Raw genomic sequence first — 13776 nt, forward strand, 5'->3', positions numbered from 1 at the left:
CTTCTCTGTGTGTGTGTGTGTGTGTGTGTGTGTGTGTGTGTGTGTGCTCTGAATACTATCGGTGGACAGAGCCTGATTAAAAATCAACACACACTTGCAGAGGTCAGCGTGTGTGTGTGGTTTGTAGGTGAGCCGTCACAGTCGATGGAACAGCTTAATTGGGATGCGCACATGAACAGGGGAAGGTTGGTGTGTTTTTCATTCAGGAGGAGAGCGAGAGCTCTTCATTGATTATGAAGGGTGCAGACCTACAGAATCAGTGAGTTTCTACTGCATCTTTAGTGTTCCACTACAATATTCAAAGGACCCCTGACTTTTCCAGTCATTTATGATTTAGTGGATAAGGATAAGCTTGACATAACTAGAAAACATTACAAAAATTCCCATAGCATTTTAATATCTTATTAATTCACATGACGTTTCCAGTTCTAGAAATCACACTTTCTCATAACAATGTTATTTTAGTATCAATTAGATACTATTATAATTTTTATTAATAGTTTGAAATATTTGTATTTTTATATTTTCTGTTTTAAATAAATATTAAAATTTTAGTAATTTTTAGATTTTTTTTTTCTTTTAAGTTTTATGTGTTTTTATCATTTGTCATTATTATTATTATTTTTAATGTGTCTATATAGTTTTCATTACAATTTTTTTTTATGTTTTTAGTTTTAGTTAAAAACCCTAATAATAACCCTACCGCATATATCCGGGTTTTCTAAGACCATATGAATCCTGGTTCTTCAAAGACAAAAAGAGGTGAATTGAGTGTTTTAAATATTTTTAATACATTTTTCCCCCCTATTGTAAGTCGCTTTGGGTGAAAGAATAAATGTAAAATCTAAAAATGTAAACTTCTAAAGAGTTTTCTTCTAGATGTTGTCTTAGAGTTACACAAATGTGTTCAGTTTTCAGTGACACATCAGCCAATCAGAAAAGATGATGTGTAATATACAGTTATGAGGAGCAGCATTTTGGACCAATGAGATGTAACTGTGGGCGGAGCTACTCAGGATGACGCTGCAGAAATAGAACCCATGTGATCGTTTGTTGAGAGCAAAACCCAGATTTACATGGAAGAGGAGCTTGTATCACTTGTTGCTTTATCGCTTCAAGTCTGTAGTCATTGTAATCAGCTTTATATAAACTCTACAACAGCAAACACAGTAACTCTGTTGAGTGTGTGTGTGTGTGTGTGTGTGTGTGTGGGTTTTCTCTCAGGCAGCACCGCAGGCAGTTCATCATGGGGCCGATGCTCACCGTCTCATTAGTCTCATCTCTCTGTCTCTCTCTGTCTTTATAGTGTCATTCAGAGGATATTAGCGTCTGCTGTGTTTTATGGCAGCAGCTGACTGAGTGTAATAAAGTTTGAAAACTCACCTTCTACAGAATCAGCACAATACACATTCATTACATCACAAATAGAGCACAACAAATGAGAAGGGAATAGAAATGTGACGTATCCTCGTGTGCTTTCTGTGTTCGATTATAGCTGTGCATGTTAAACTGATGCATAAAGTGTGTGTGAGTTGCTAATTGTAATTCAGCAGGAGTGTGTACACACGTGTACCTCTCTCACTGTGTCTCACACACACTCAGTGGCAGGTTTTTCGGATTGTAGTAACTTTAATGCGTTTGATGCAAAAAAACAATAATAATAGTTTTAAAATGTATTAATGCATGTTTTAAAATGTAGTTAAATGTAATAAAATAATTACATTTAATAAATAATTTAATGAATCATAATAAATAATTTAAAATGCAACATTTAACATAACAGATGTTTACACATAATCCACAAGTCAAAATAATATCTGAAATGATAAAAAATATAATATAAAGCATTTTAAATAAAACATTTGTTTATTTTTATAATATAATATAATGTAAAAAATGTATAATATAATATAATATAATATAAACTTCTGTTTAACATGTTAAAAACTGACAGCCCTCTTCATAATTCACAATAATAACTGTGTGTGTGTGTGTGTGTGTGTGTGTGTGTGTGTGCAGTACAAGCAGGTGGAGCAGTACATGTCCTTCCATAAGCTGCCAGCGGACATGAGACAGCGGATCCACGATTACTACGAGCACAGATACCAGGGGAAGATGTTTGATGAAGAGAGCATTCTGGGAGAACTGAATGAGCCACTGAGAGAGGTGAGGACACACAGATGCATGCTGGGTAATGCGTGTTACCATTGTGTATTCATGCAGTAGGTGCATTTGCATTCGTTTTGCTTTTCACTTCACAGGAGATCATAAACTTCAACTGTCGGAAGCTGGTGGCGTCTATGCCGCTGTTCGCCAACGCGGATCCAAATTTTGTGACGTCGATGCTCACCAAACTTCGCTTTGAGGTCTTCCAACCTGGAGATTACATCATACGGGAAGGAACCATCGGAAAGAAGATGTACTTCATCCAGCACGGCGTGGTGAGCGTCCTCACCAAAGGAAACAACGAGACCAAGCTGTCAGACGGGTCCTACTTTGGAGGTACAAATGAATCACAAACGTGGAAATACAAAAGTGGATCATGCACTCACACACTCACACACATAGTGGAGCTCAGCCATTTGTCCAGCTTTAATATTCATAATGATGGATTAGACAAAACAAAAGCGTTTTGCCGCTAAGCTTTTGGGACAGTCACAGCTGATAAGTGCCCTGTTTCTGGGCCGTTGACACAGATGCGAGGCAGGTAATGTTTGGGTCATTTCCGTTTGAATTTTTGGGGCTCCTGATGCAGCTCTTCAAACTTTCTATCCTTCAGTTTTCATAATTCAGAAGAGAGAGATCTGAAGATACATGAAATATCAGTTCTGCGGCTCGATGAAATGCTTTTTTCCTGTTGTGACACAAGCACACGGGATTAGATTGTATGAATAAATAAAGAATAAAGATGACACATTTACATGGCAGTAAATTGATCAAAAGTGACAGTAAAGACATTTATAATGTTACAAAAGTTTTCTATTTCAAATAAATGCTGTTCTTTTGAACGTTCTATTCATCTGTGAATCCTGAAAAATAAAATGCATCACAGTTTCCACAAAAATATTGTGCAGCACGACTGTTTTCAACATTGATAATAATCAGAAATGTTTCTTGAGCAGCAAATCAGCATATTAGAATGATTTCTGAAGATCATGTGACACTGAAGACTGGAGTAATGATACTGAAAATACAGCTGCGCATCACAGAAATAAATTACATTTGAACAGTTAATAAAAATACAATTATTCATTGTTCATGTTAGTTCACAGCGCATGCTATACCATTCTAAATATATATATATATAATTTTTTTTATATTGGCTGTCTGTGACGGCACTAGTGAACTTTGAGACTGTGTGTGTTCTTGTATTCAGTCATGATGTAATCTTCCTGTGGTTTCAGAGTCATTAGTCACATGACGTTACGTCTCAGGTGATTTGTGGGTAATTTGGTCCAAGCAATGTGAAAAGAGCCTTAGACGAGGTCAGGACTGCAACTCTCGACACTTTCATTTGCTTCATTTCATTGAGTGGTTTCTGTTTAAATAACGAGGCATTTAGCCGCATGTGACCTGCTGACCATTGCTAATTACAGCTAGTGTATGCCTCGCGACCTCTGACCTCGACCGTAGGAACTCTGCTGGAAGTAATGGAAAGATAACACACGATCCATCTCTACCACAACGCCAGCGTTAATCTGCATTTCACATACACGCTCCTGACCATCTCCAGTCTCCAAGTCCTAGCACCAGTGCGTGCTGGGAAAGGAACGGAAAGCCGTGGAGAATTTGTTTTTAACCCGAGTTATTCGCTCATGAAATTAATTTATGCAACGGCTCTTCAGGGGGATGTGAGATTTTACTGTCCTGGTGTCTGTTGTTTATTACTAATGTGACGCTGGCTTTGGCCAAAACAAGCTGACTTAGAAGACAGCATAATTTTGCTGCATGCATTTTAGGACAGGCATCACATGGAGAGCATAAACTGCTGTCTATGTAGGCAGCTCAGTAGGGTTTAGAACAGTCTGTCTCAGTCAGAAACAGTAAACACATGAATGCCCTCATGATTCCTGTGATTGTGTCAGCCATCAATGATTTAAACACGGGGCTGATGATAATTACACGCTACTCATACCAGGTCATGTGACTCGCTCCCCGTAATGAGGGTGCATGGTTGAGTTTGACTTATTAAAGAGGGATGAATATGAAAGAAGACACTGACTAGAGCAAGAGAAGCCAGGTTTATTTTATTTTATTTTATTTTATTTTGAAGAAAATGTGAGTGTTGTTTGTCAATGCTGGGGTATTGCTATACGGTTGCTATGGTGTGTGTGGTTGCTAGGTGGTTTCTAGGGTATTCTGAGTGGTTGCTAGGGTGTTCTGGTTGCTAGATGATTTCTGTGGTGTACTGCGTGGTTGCTAGGTGTTTTCTACAGTGTTCTGAGTAGTTGCTAGGGTGTTCTGGATGGTTGCTAGATGGTTTATATAGTGTATGTGGTTGCTAGGTGGTTTCTAGGGTTTTCTGAGTGGTTGCTAGGTGGTTTCTAGGGTGTTGCAAGTGGTTGCTAGGTAATTTCTAGGGTGTTCTGAGTGGTTGCTAGGGTGTTCTGGTTGCTTGATGGTTCCTGTGGTGTTCTGCATGGTTGCTGGGTGTTTTCTAGGGTCTTCTGGGTAGTTGCTAGGGTGTTCTGGATGGTTACTAGATGGTTTATAGGGTGTTATGAGTGGTTGCTAGGGTGTTCTGGTTGTTAGATGGTTTCTGTGGTGTTCTGAGTGGTTGCTAGGGTGTTATTTTATTTTGAAGAAAATGTGAGAGTTGTTTGTCAATGCTGGGGTATTGCTATACGGTTGCTATGGTGTGTGTGGTTGCTAGGTGGTTTCTAGGGCAGTGGTTCCCAAACCTGTCCTGGAGGCCCCCCTGCCCTGCACCTTTTGTATGTCTCCCTTATCTTACACACCTGATTCCACTCATCAGCTCGTTAGTAGAGACTGCAATAACTAAATTGGGTGTGTCTGATTAGGGAGACTGCATGGTCTGCATGGCATGTTCTGCATGGTTGCTGGGTGTTTTCTAGGGTCTTCTGGGTAGTTGCTAGGGTGTTCTGGATGGTTACTAGATGGTTTATAGGGTGTTATGAGTGGTTGCTAGGGTGTTCTGGTTGTTAGATGGTTTCTGTGGTGTTCTGAGTGGTTGCTAGGGTGTTCTGGATGGTACAGTAAGTGGTTTCTAGGTTCTTCTGGGTAGTTGCTAGGGTGTTCTGGATGGTTACTAGATGGTTTATAGGGTGTTATGAGTGGTTGCTAGGGTGGTCTGGTTGTTAGATGGTTTCTGTGGTGTTCTGAGTGGTTGCTAGGGTGTTCTGGATGGTGGCTAGATGGTTTCTATGGCGTGTGTGGTTGCTAGGTGGTTTCTAGGGTGTTCTGAGTGGTTGCTAGGGTGTTCTAGATGGTACAGTAAGTGGTTTCTAGGTTCTTCTGGGTGGTTGCTAGGGTGTTCTGGATGGTACAGTAAGTGGTTTCTAGGTTCTTCTGGGTAGTTGCTAGGTGCCCTCTAGGGTGTTCTGACTGGTTGGCGTGTGTGGTTGCTAGGTGGTTTCTAGGGTGTTCTGAGTGGTTGCTAGGGTGTTCTAGATGGTACAGTAAGTGGTTTCTAGGTTCTTCTGGGTGGTTGCTAGGTGCCCTCTAGGGTGTTCTGACTGGTTGCTATGGTGTTCTGGCTGTTCCGAGGAGTTGCTAGGGTGTTCTGGATAGTTGCTAGGTGGTTTCTAGAGTGGTCTGGATGGTTCCTACGTGGTTTCTAGGATGTTGTGGGTGGTTGCTAGGTGGTCTCTTACTGTCTTAAGTCAAAAGAGTCCTGCATCCTCAAGTCTCTGTGATATTCTGGTCTCTAGATGTGTTTAAAGGAACACTCCACTATTTTTGAAAATAGGCTCATTTTCCAACTCCCCTAGAGTTAAACAGTTGAGTTTTACTGTTTTCGAATCCATTCAGCCGATCTCCGGGTCTGGCGGTAGCACTTTTAGCTGTAGCTTAGCATAGATCATTGAATCTGATTAGACCGTTAGCATCTCGCTCAAAAATGACCAAAGAGTTTCGATATTTTTCCTATTTAAAACTTGACTCTTCTGTAGTTACACTGTGTCCTAAAACCGACGGAAAATGAAAAGTTGCGATTTTCTAGACCGATATGGCTAGGAACTATACTCTCATTCCGGCGTAATAATCAAGGAACTTTGCTGCCGTAGCATGGGTGCAGCAGGTGCAATGATATTACGCAGCGCCTGAAAATGGGCTAACTTCTGTCAACATAACCAACGTGACCACCTGCTTGCACAGGGAGCGTGCTGGGGACTATTTTCAGGCGCTGCGTAATATCATTTAAATCGAAAAATATCGAAACTCTTTGGTCATTTTTGAGCGAGATGCTAACGGTCTAATCAGATTCAATTATCTATGCTAAGCTACAGCTAAAAGTGCTACCGCCAGACCCGGAGATCGGCTGAATGGATTCGAAAACGGTAAAACTCAACTGTTTAACTCTAGGGGAGTTGGAAAATGAGCCTATTTTCAAAAATAGTGGAGTGTTCCTTTAATTCACTGACTCTGACTATGAGCAGCAGCACTAGTGATGCTCTACACTATTGAGGAATAAAGAGGGCCGACAGTCACTCTGATACCCTTTATTCTGACACACACACACACACACACACATGCTGCAGGTGGACCGTCACTGTAATACATGTGCCGTCAGCCTCTTTGGATAAAAGCTACAATCTGCAGCACAATCTCAAAGCGTGGCAGGAGTGTGTCGTGTGTGTGTGTGTAGATCATTCTTAGTTAAATGTCATGATCGGGAGTGTTTGATTCATTCTGATCTGGAAGGATTTCTTTGGGAAAATCCCTCAGATCCGAGTAATCTCAGCCTGTTTCTGTCGGAGGAGGAGGAAAATCGAACACAGTGTCTCATCAGTGTTGTCATCTTGTGTCACTCTCTCCAGACTAAATCTGATCTGAGACAGGATCACATGAGTGTGTGTGTGTGTGTGTGTGTGTGTGTGTGTCAGTGGTGCCAGAACAAGTTATGAACTGGAGGGTGTGACGTCACAACACAGTGATGTCTCTGCTCATGAATATTAATTATATCGTGTATACCTTGCTGTGAACTGTAATATTACTGAACCGTCCACGTAACCGTCACGTAAGTCATTAATATTCATGAGGCAAACCTTCACTTGGGATTTGTAATTCAGGTCCTGTGCAGATATGCTCAAGTTGAAAGTCCGTCAGGACACATCACACTGACCTGGCATTATCTGGAGATCAGACCTGTAATGTCAACAATTAATAATAAGGAATGGATTATTATTATTATTATTTAAAAAATTATTATATTTATTTATTTATTTATTCCAGTGACTTGCTATTGAGAATTTTAATTGTTTACATATTTATAATATAATATTTAATTGTAAAATGTGCAGGTAAAGACCTGTTAACTATTGAAATGTCTGAATTATATACTTGTAATTTATATATATATATATATATATATATGAGCCAACAAGTAGATATATTTAGATATCAGCTGACTACATTCAGCTGATGCAGACTAAAAAAGCCAACCAGCGCCTCTGGTGTGAGACAGAGAGAAATTCTGTGTATTTTTGTGTGTACGTGTGCGTGTGTGTGTGTGTGTGTGTGTGTGTGTGTGGTTCTGGCTGCGTTGTTTGCCAATGGCTGGTGTGTGAGGCTGCTGTGCTTTTAATCCTCTCACGGCTCGAGCTCTCTGACTCTCATTACACACTGACATGTTGAGAGTTCTTTACAGGGAGAGTGTCGCACAGGTTCACTGATTCATTTTTGTGTGTTTTTTTTTCTGGCTCACTTGGTGTATTTATTCTGGCTTATTTGTTCGTTTTTAAGTCCTAATGTTCCTGTCCTTTAAAACCCGTGGAATTATGCAGAAATGTCAGGACATTAGAAATAGCATTACAGTTCAAAGTCTTAATATCTAAACCCTTTTTTGTTGTTGAATTGCAGCAAAAATAATTATAGCATTATATCTATACTGCCATGGTACCATGCTGTCGTTGTTGTTTCATGGTATTTTTTTAAGTTCCCCGGAATAACATGTATATATTATGGTATACAAGTTGTGATTTGCTCTATTAATCAACCAATGTTTGGCAGTTTTGAGATTATGTTCAATATCTTCCTGGCTGTGAAGTGTTTGTGATGTTTAGATTGTAATTAAATATACACAAGCAACGTTCCAGAACAGATCCACTTAGTATTTAAAAAACACGGTTGTACCGTACAGTTAAAGGGATAGTTCACCCAAACATTAAAATTCCAAACAGTTGCCGTAGCCATTTTTTTCCATACTAGAGAAGTCAATGGCTACCGGCAACTGTTTGATTATCAACATTCTTGAAAATATCTGCTTTTGTGTTCAACAGAAGAAAGAAACTCATACGGGTTTGGAACGACATGATGGTTAGTAAATCATGACAGAATTTTTGGGTGAACTGTCCCTTTAACATAATCCTGACTCACACGCACACTCTTCTCCATCATGGTAAACAATCCCGGTATTCCATCTGATTATTCCGGCCGGATTTCCTGCTGGACATTGATGTCGTTTTATTTTGATGAGTCAGAGATCAGCTGTTGAACGCATCACGCTAATAGAAACGCTGCCATGAGCTAAACGGAGGTCAGTGTTAGATCACAAAATCATTCTGGAACAAATCCGGCTTCACTTCTGTGTGTCCAGCCGAGATGTCATTCCAATGCCACAATGCCAGGAAAATATTACTCAGGAGACAAATACAAACAAGTCAATAGTCATCATACAATAAGAAAACTGACTCTGAATGCAGCTCATGCATTGATTAGTGCTGCGAATGTTACGATTTGATTCGGATTCAAGGAGTCACAATCGCTAAGTGATTCTCGATGCTTTGTACGGTGCTTCTGCATGTGCTTTGAATTATTAGTAGTGCTGTCAAAATTAGAGTGTTAACACATGCGATTAATTTTTTCAGTTTAACGCAATTAACGCAGGGGCGGAGCTAGGGTTGGCAACCCTTAACAACTGCTGCTTCTGTCTGTTTTTTTCTTGACAAGAATTGCGTTTATTTAGACGCAGAACGTCTTTACGACCACATCAAACGGGAGACTTTCAAACGCGCACTCCAACTTCACCTCAGCGCCAGGCGCGAGTCAAACGAGCGGAAAAGCTACAGGCGATGAGGAGCTTCAGTAGAACAACAGTAAACTGCTCTCAGATGAGATGCTGTCAGGCCGTATGTCAGTAAAAAACAATTTTCCTGTCCTGTCAGCCGTTATTCTGTGCTCGTAGTGCGTGCTCTTCAATTGCATGCACAAATACGGCAGCGCTCGCTGTATTATATTATGTATTATATTAAAGCACTATAACATATTAAAGCACAACAGAAACTACAAGCATTCAATGTTGTAGTTATGTCGTCAGTTAAGTCATGAAGTTACCAAAAAAATGCGATTAAAGCTGCCTTAAAATTGTGCATGCATGTAAGTATTTGTTATATATGAGTCAGATTTAAGAACATGTCCCTGAAATGCAGTGGTTTTCCAAACTGTCCTGGAGCAGCAGCACTGTCTCCCTCATCTCACACACCCGATTCAACTCCTCAGCTCATTATAGAGACTTTAAGAGCTGAAGTGAGTCAGAAAAGGTAAAGAGTTATGAGAAACTATGATGCGTGTCAGATCCGCGTCATGTTCAGCAGCGGCAGCTCTTAAAGCAGCCAAAATAACCTCATAACCAGCTGCTGTGATGCTGTTCATCAAACAACAAAATAAAAAGAGCTTTAAGGATTCATCTATATTTCATTTAGAATTTAGCGTTTGATGGCTATTACATTTCTGTATATTTCCTACTTGCTGAAGGGCACAGGTAGCTAAATATGATATTTATTATAATGGGTTTATGTGAAGATTGTGTGAAGTTCACTAGAAGTTATTTTTTAAAGTCTAATAAAAAAATTAAAATTGATAGCTCTCAATTATAACTATTCTGTAATGTTGAATGGCTATAGTCAGTGGTTAAATATGAGGGGAAAAAACTATTTCCTAGAGACTTCAGTAATATTGGTATCAGTGATACTCACCTTCAGACATAAAAAGATGCCACTAAACAAATATTTAAAAAATATACTGTAAATTTCAAAAATATATGTTGTTTCTACGTTAATTTGAAGATTGAATGTGTAATTATTGCAATATAAAAGTATATTTAAAAACTTTAATGTTAGGTGGGATTAATCGTGATTAATTTCAGAAAAAAAATGTGCGATTAATTAGTTAATTGTTTTAATCGATTGACAGCACTAATTATTAGTAATAAATCTACAATTCTAATATTGACTTTCTGTGGGTCGAACCAGAATCGACCTCGAAAGGAATCGCATGGCGTCTAGATTGATTTCTTCCCCCGTCCCTTATATTGATGTTTGGCACCTAAGGCTACGTTTACACGACAACGATGTAGTCAAAAACGGAAAAGTTTTTCCCTTGCGTTTTTTAAAAAGATTCACGTATACACGACAACATTTTCAAAACGATTCGCGTTTACACATATCCGCGAAAACGGCCAAAAACGCTGTATTACGTATGCCAGGCCAGTAGTTGGCGCTGTCACCTTGTTAGTAAACAGTACCTGTAGGGAAGTGACGATTATATGTTGTATATGATGCGTCTCCGCTGTTGGTTGTAATATTGGTGAAGTAAATCCACACTTTCCTGAAGAAGCGTTAGCAAACTCTTAAACAGCAACAACAGTACCATGTACTACGCCATTGTTGTGTATGTTTGCTCGCGCTTGCCTTTAAAATCGACACGTACTGCGCATGTCTACATATCTAACACGCACTACGCATGCGCATGACGTCACCGTTTTCAAAGTTTCCCGTTTTGGGTGTTTACACGGAAACGATAACGGTGGCATTTTCAAACCCGTTTTCAAAAATATGCGTTTTCTGTGCTCAAAACGCCGTTGTCGTGTAAACGAACAGTCAAAACGCATAAAAAGTTTCCAGTTTTTGGCTGAAAACGTTGTCGTGTAAATGGCCCCTAAGAAGCAGAGGGGATTGTGGGTAGTGGTTGTTTAGCAGCCAGTGAGCAGACAGAGGTTTTGCTCTTGTCCGGAGGGCAGCAGAGGGTGGTGTTGCCAGCTCTGCACCCCGATAAATGGGGCGTAATTCTGCTGATCCTCCGTGACATATGAGGTCTGCCAGTCCTCTAAGCTCTGAGTGGCATTTAGTGCTTCAGCTGTGGATTACAGGACAGTTTTAATCCCAAAAAGGAGGAAGGATTGTTGTTTTGTGTTTTCCTTGATAGAAAGTCAGCGTGATCAGCTCTGGATCTGTTTGGAGAGAGAATGTGATCGGAAGTGTGTGTTTTCTGGTTTATACAGATTGTGTTTTCCATGTTCATGCTAAACAGTGGTGTTGTTGAAGCTCAGGATTTGACGTGGTTGTCAGTGGTGTCGTGCAGTTTTAATGCAGGAATCGTGTGTGTGTGTGTGTGTGTGTGTGTGTGTGTGATGAGCTGAGAGTATCGTTTGTGTTGATAGATACATGTGTTTACATACAGTAAATCCATTTCAGATTCAGTAACTTCAAAATCTATGTGAAGTATTACAATTTACGTTGTCTTCTTGAATAAAAAAAAGTCTGAAGAAAAACTATATTTTCACAACCTTTCCTGTATGAAATGCTTATAAATGCAAATATAATATAATTTATAATAATATAGTATTTATTATAGTTTGCAGTATTAACCTTAAGAAAAGAAAAAAGTCAGATTGCCAGCCTGATTGTTTATAAATTTTATAAATGCTGTTTATTATAATTATAAAAGCTAGTAATAAATAATAAATTATCATAAATGCATTTATAATTAATTATTATAATTTTCATTTAAAACCTAAAGAATAAAATATATTATAACAACTTTGACAGTATGAAATGCTTATAAATGCATTTATAATAATGTATTATTTATTATAATTTGCATTTATAACCTTAAAAAATATATATATTCTTACAACTCTGCCAGTATAAAATGCTTATCAATGCCATGTATTATAATTATAAATGCAAATAATAACAAATAATTTTCATAATAAATGCATGGTAACACTTTAGTTGAGGGACCAATTCTCACTATTAACTAGCATGCATATTACTAGTACATTGGCTGTACTTATAAAGCACATATTAATGTCTTATAAGCAGCAAATTAGGAGTTTATTGTGGAAAAAGTTGCAGTTAATTGTTAATTAATAGATAGAATTGGTCCCCAAAATAAAATGTGACCAAATGCATTCATAATAATTTATTATTTATTAAAATTTGCGTTAATAGCTTTATTCTTACAACTCTGCCAATATGAAATGCTTATAAATGCATTTTATAAATGCAATTTAGTATAATTATAAATGCAAATAATAAGAAATGATTATATTAAATACATTTATAATAATTTATTATTTATTATCATTTGCATTTCTAACCTAAAAACAAAAATAGTCTTAATACTGAAATATTTATAAATGCAATGTAGTATAATTATAAATGCAAATGATAATAATACATGTTATAATAAATGCAAAATATATTATATTTATTTTATAAATAAACACAGATTAAATGCATTTTACCTTTAATTAAATTGTTTTTTGTTTTTTTGTTTTTTTGAGATTCTGATCTCAGTTCTGATTTTCATTCTCAACACTGATGAGTTTGTATCTTCTCTCATTCAGAGATCTGTCTGCTGACTCGAGGTAGACGCACTGCCAGCGTCCGAGCCGAGACGTACTGCCGTCTGTACTCGCTGTCTGTGGACAACTTCAACGAGGTCCTGGAGGAGTATCCCATGATGAGGAGAGCGTTTGAAACCGTTGCTCTGGACCGCTTGGACCGCATCGGTGAGAAGTTTAGAACTGCATACTACTCCATACTACTGATGCTGTCTCTGTGAAATCAATATTACTTGAATCAGGAACAGCTTTAGTCTCATTATAATGCATTTCTTTTGCTGTACAGCAGTTAAAACTGAAGCTAAACTAAACTCTCACTCCCTCTCGTGTCTAGAGTGTAATTTCTCTGTCAGTGTCTGGGGTTTCCTGCCGTATTCAGTCAGTCAGTCCGGGCTCGTGAGAGTCTCGCTGCTGTTTACGGTGTTTATTTTGCTCAGTAGGAGGGAACGCGCTCTTGTCCGTCACTGTAAACATCTACATCCAGCTCCGTCGGCCCACTCGCCGCGGTAAAACTACAGACTGAATCATTTGATAGCAGAGCTGTTCCCACAATGTGAGACTGCAAGAGGGCTTATTATAGAGACAGACTGGAGAAACTCAGAAACCAGCTCTGGAGGATGTGTATGTGATGTGAATGAGGTCTGATCGTATGTTCTCTCGTCCTGTAGTGTTCTGCGGTTTTAAGCCGCGCTGCTCGCTGTCACTCATAACATACAGACATCGGTGATTAATTACAGATTCTGCATCTGTATTGAAATGAATTGAGGTTCTAACAGGTCACGTGTAGCACTGCTTAATCTCTCCTCTTCCTATCAGAGAATGGCCTAAACTCTAATCCAATTTGTAATTTAGCAGATTATTGTGAAGAAAATAAGAATTATTGAATTGTTTGTACAGAATCAGACAATCTGCTTAAATCAGTATAGTTAGTGTGTGTGTGTGTGTGTGTGTGTGTGTGTGTGTGTGTGTGT

The 13776-nt window shown here is 38.6% G+C and overlaps 1 protein-coding gene across 1 annotated transcript in view; it reads left to right on the forward strand.

Moving 5' to 3' along the window:
• Positions 1 to 13776, forward strand: part of LOC107709387 (potassium/sodium hyperpolarization-activated cyclic nucleotide-gated channel 4-like) — an 85576-nt gene that overhangs the window by 64786 nt on the left and 7014 nt on the right. Inside the window, exons 10-12 of the mRNA XM_016513839.1 lie at positions 2020 to 2166; positions 2262 to 2502; positions 12809 to 12973. Coding sequence (XP_016369325.1) covers positions 2020 to 2166; positions 2262 to 2502; positions 12809 to 12973 — 553 coding nt within the window. The remainder of the gene's footprint in view (positions 1 to 2019; positions 2167 to 2261; positions 2503 to 12808; positions 12974 to 13776) is intronic.

Source organism: Sinocyclocheilus rhinocerous, unplaced genomic scaffold (genome assembly GCF_001515625.1).
Source record: "Sinocyclocheilus rhinocerous isolate Xijiao unplaced genomic scaffold, SAMN03320098_v1.1 scaffold3403, whole genome shotgun sequence".
Taxonomy (NCBI): Eukaryota; Metazoa; Chordata; class Actinopteri; order Cypriniformes; family Cyprinidae; genus Sinocyclocheilus; species Sinocyclocheilus rhinocerous.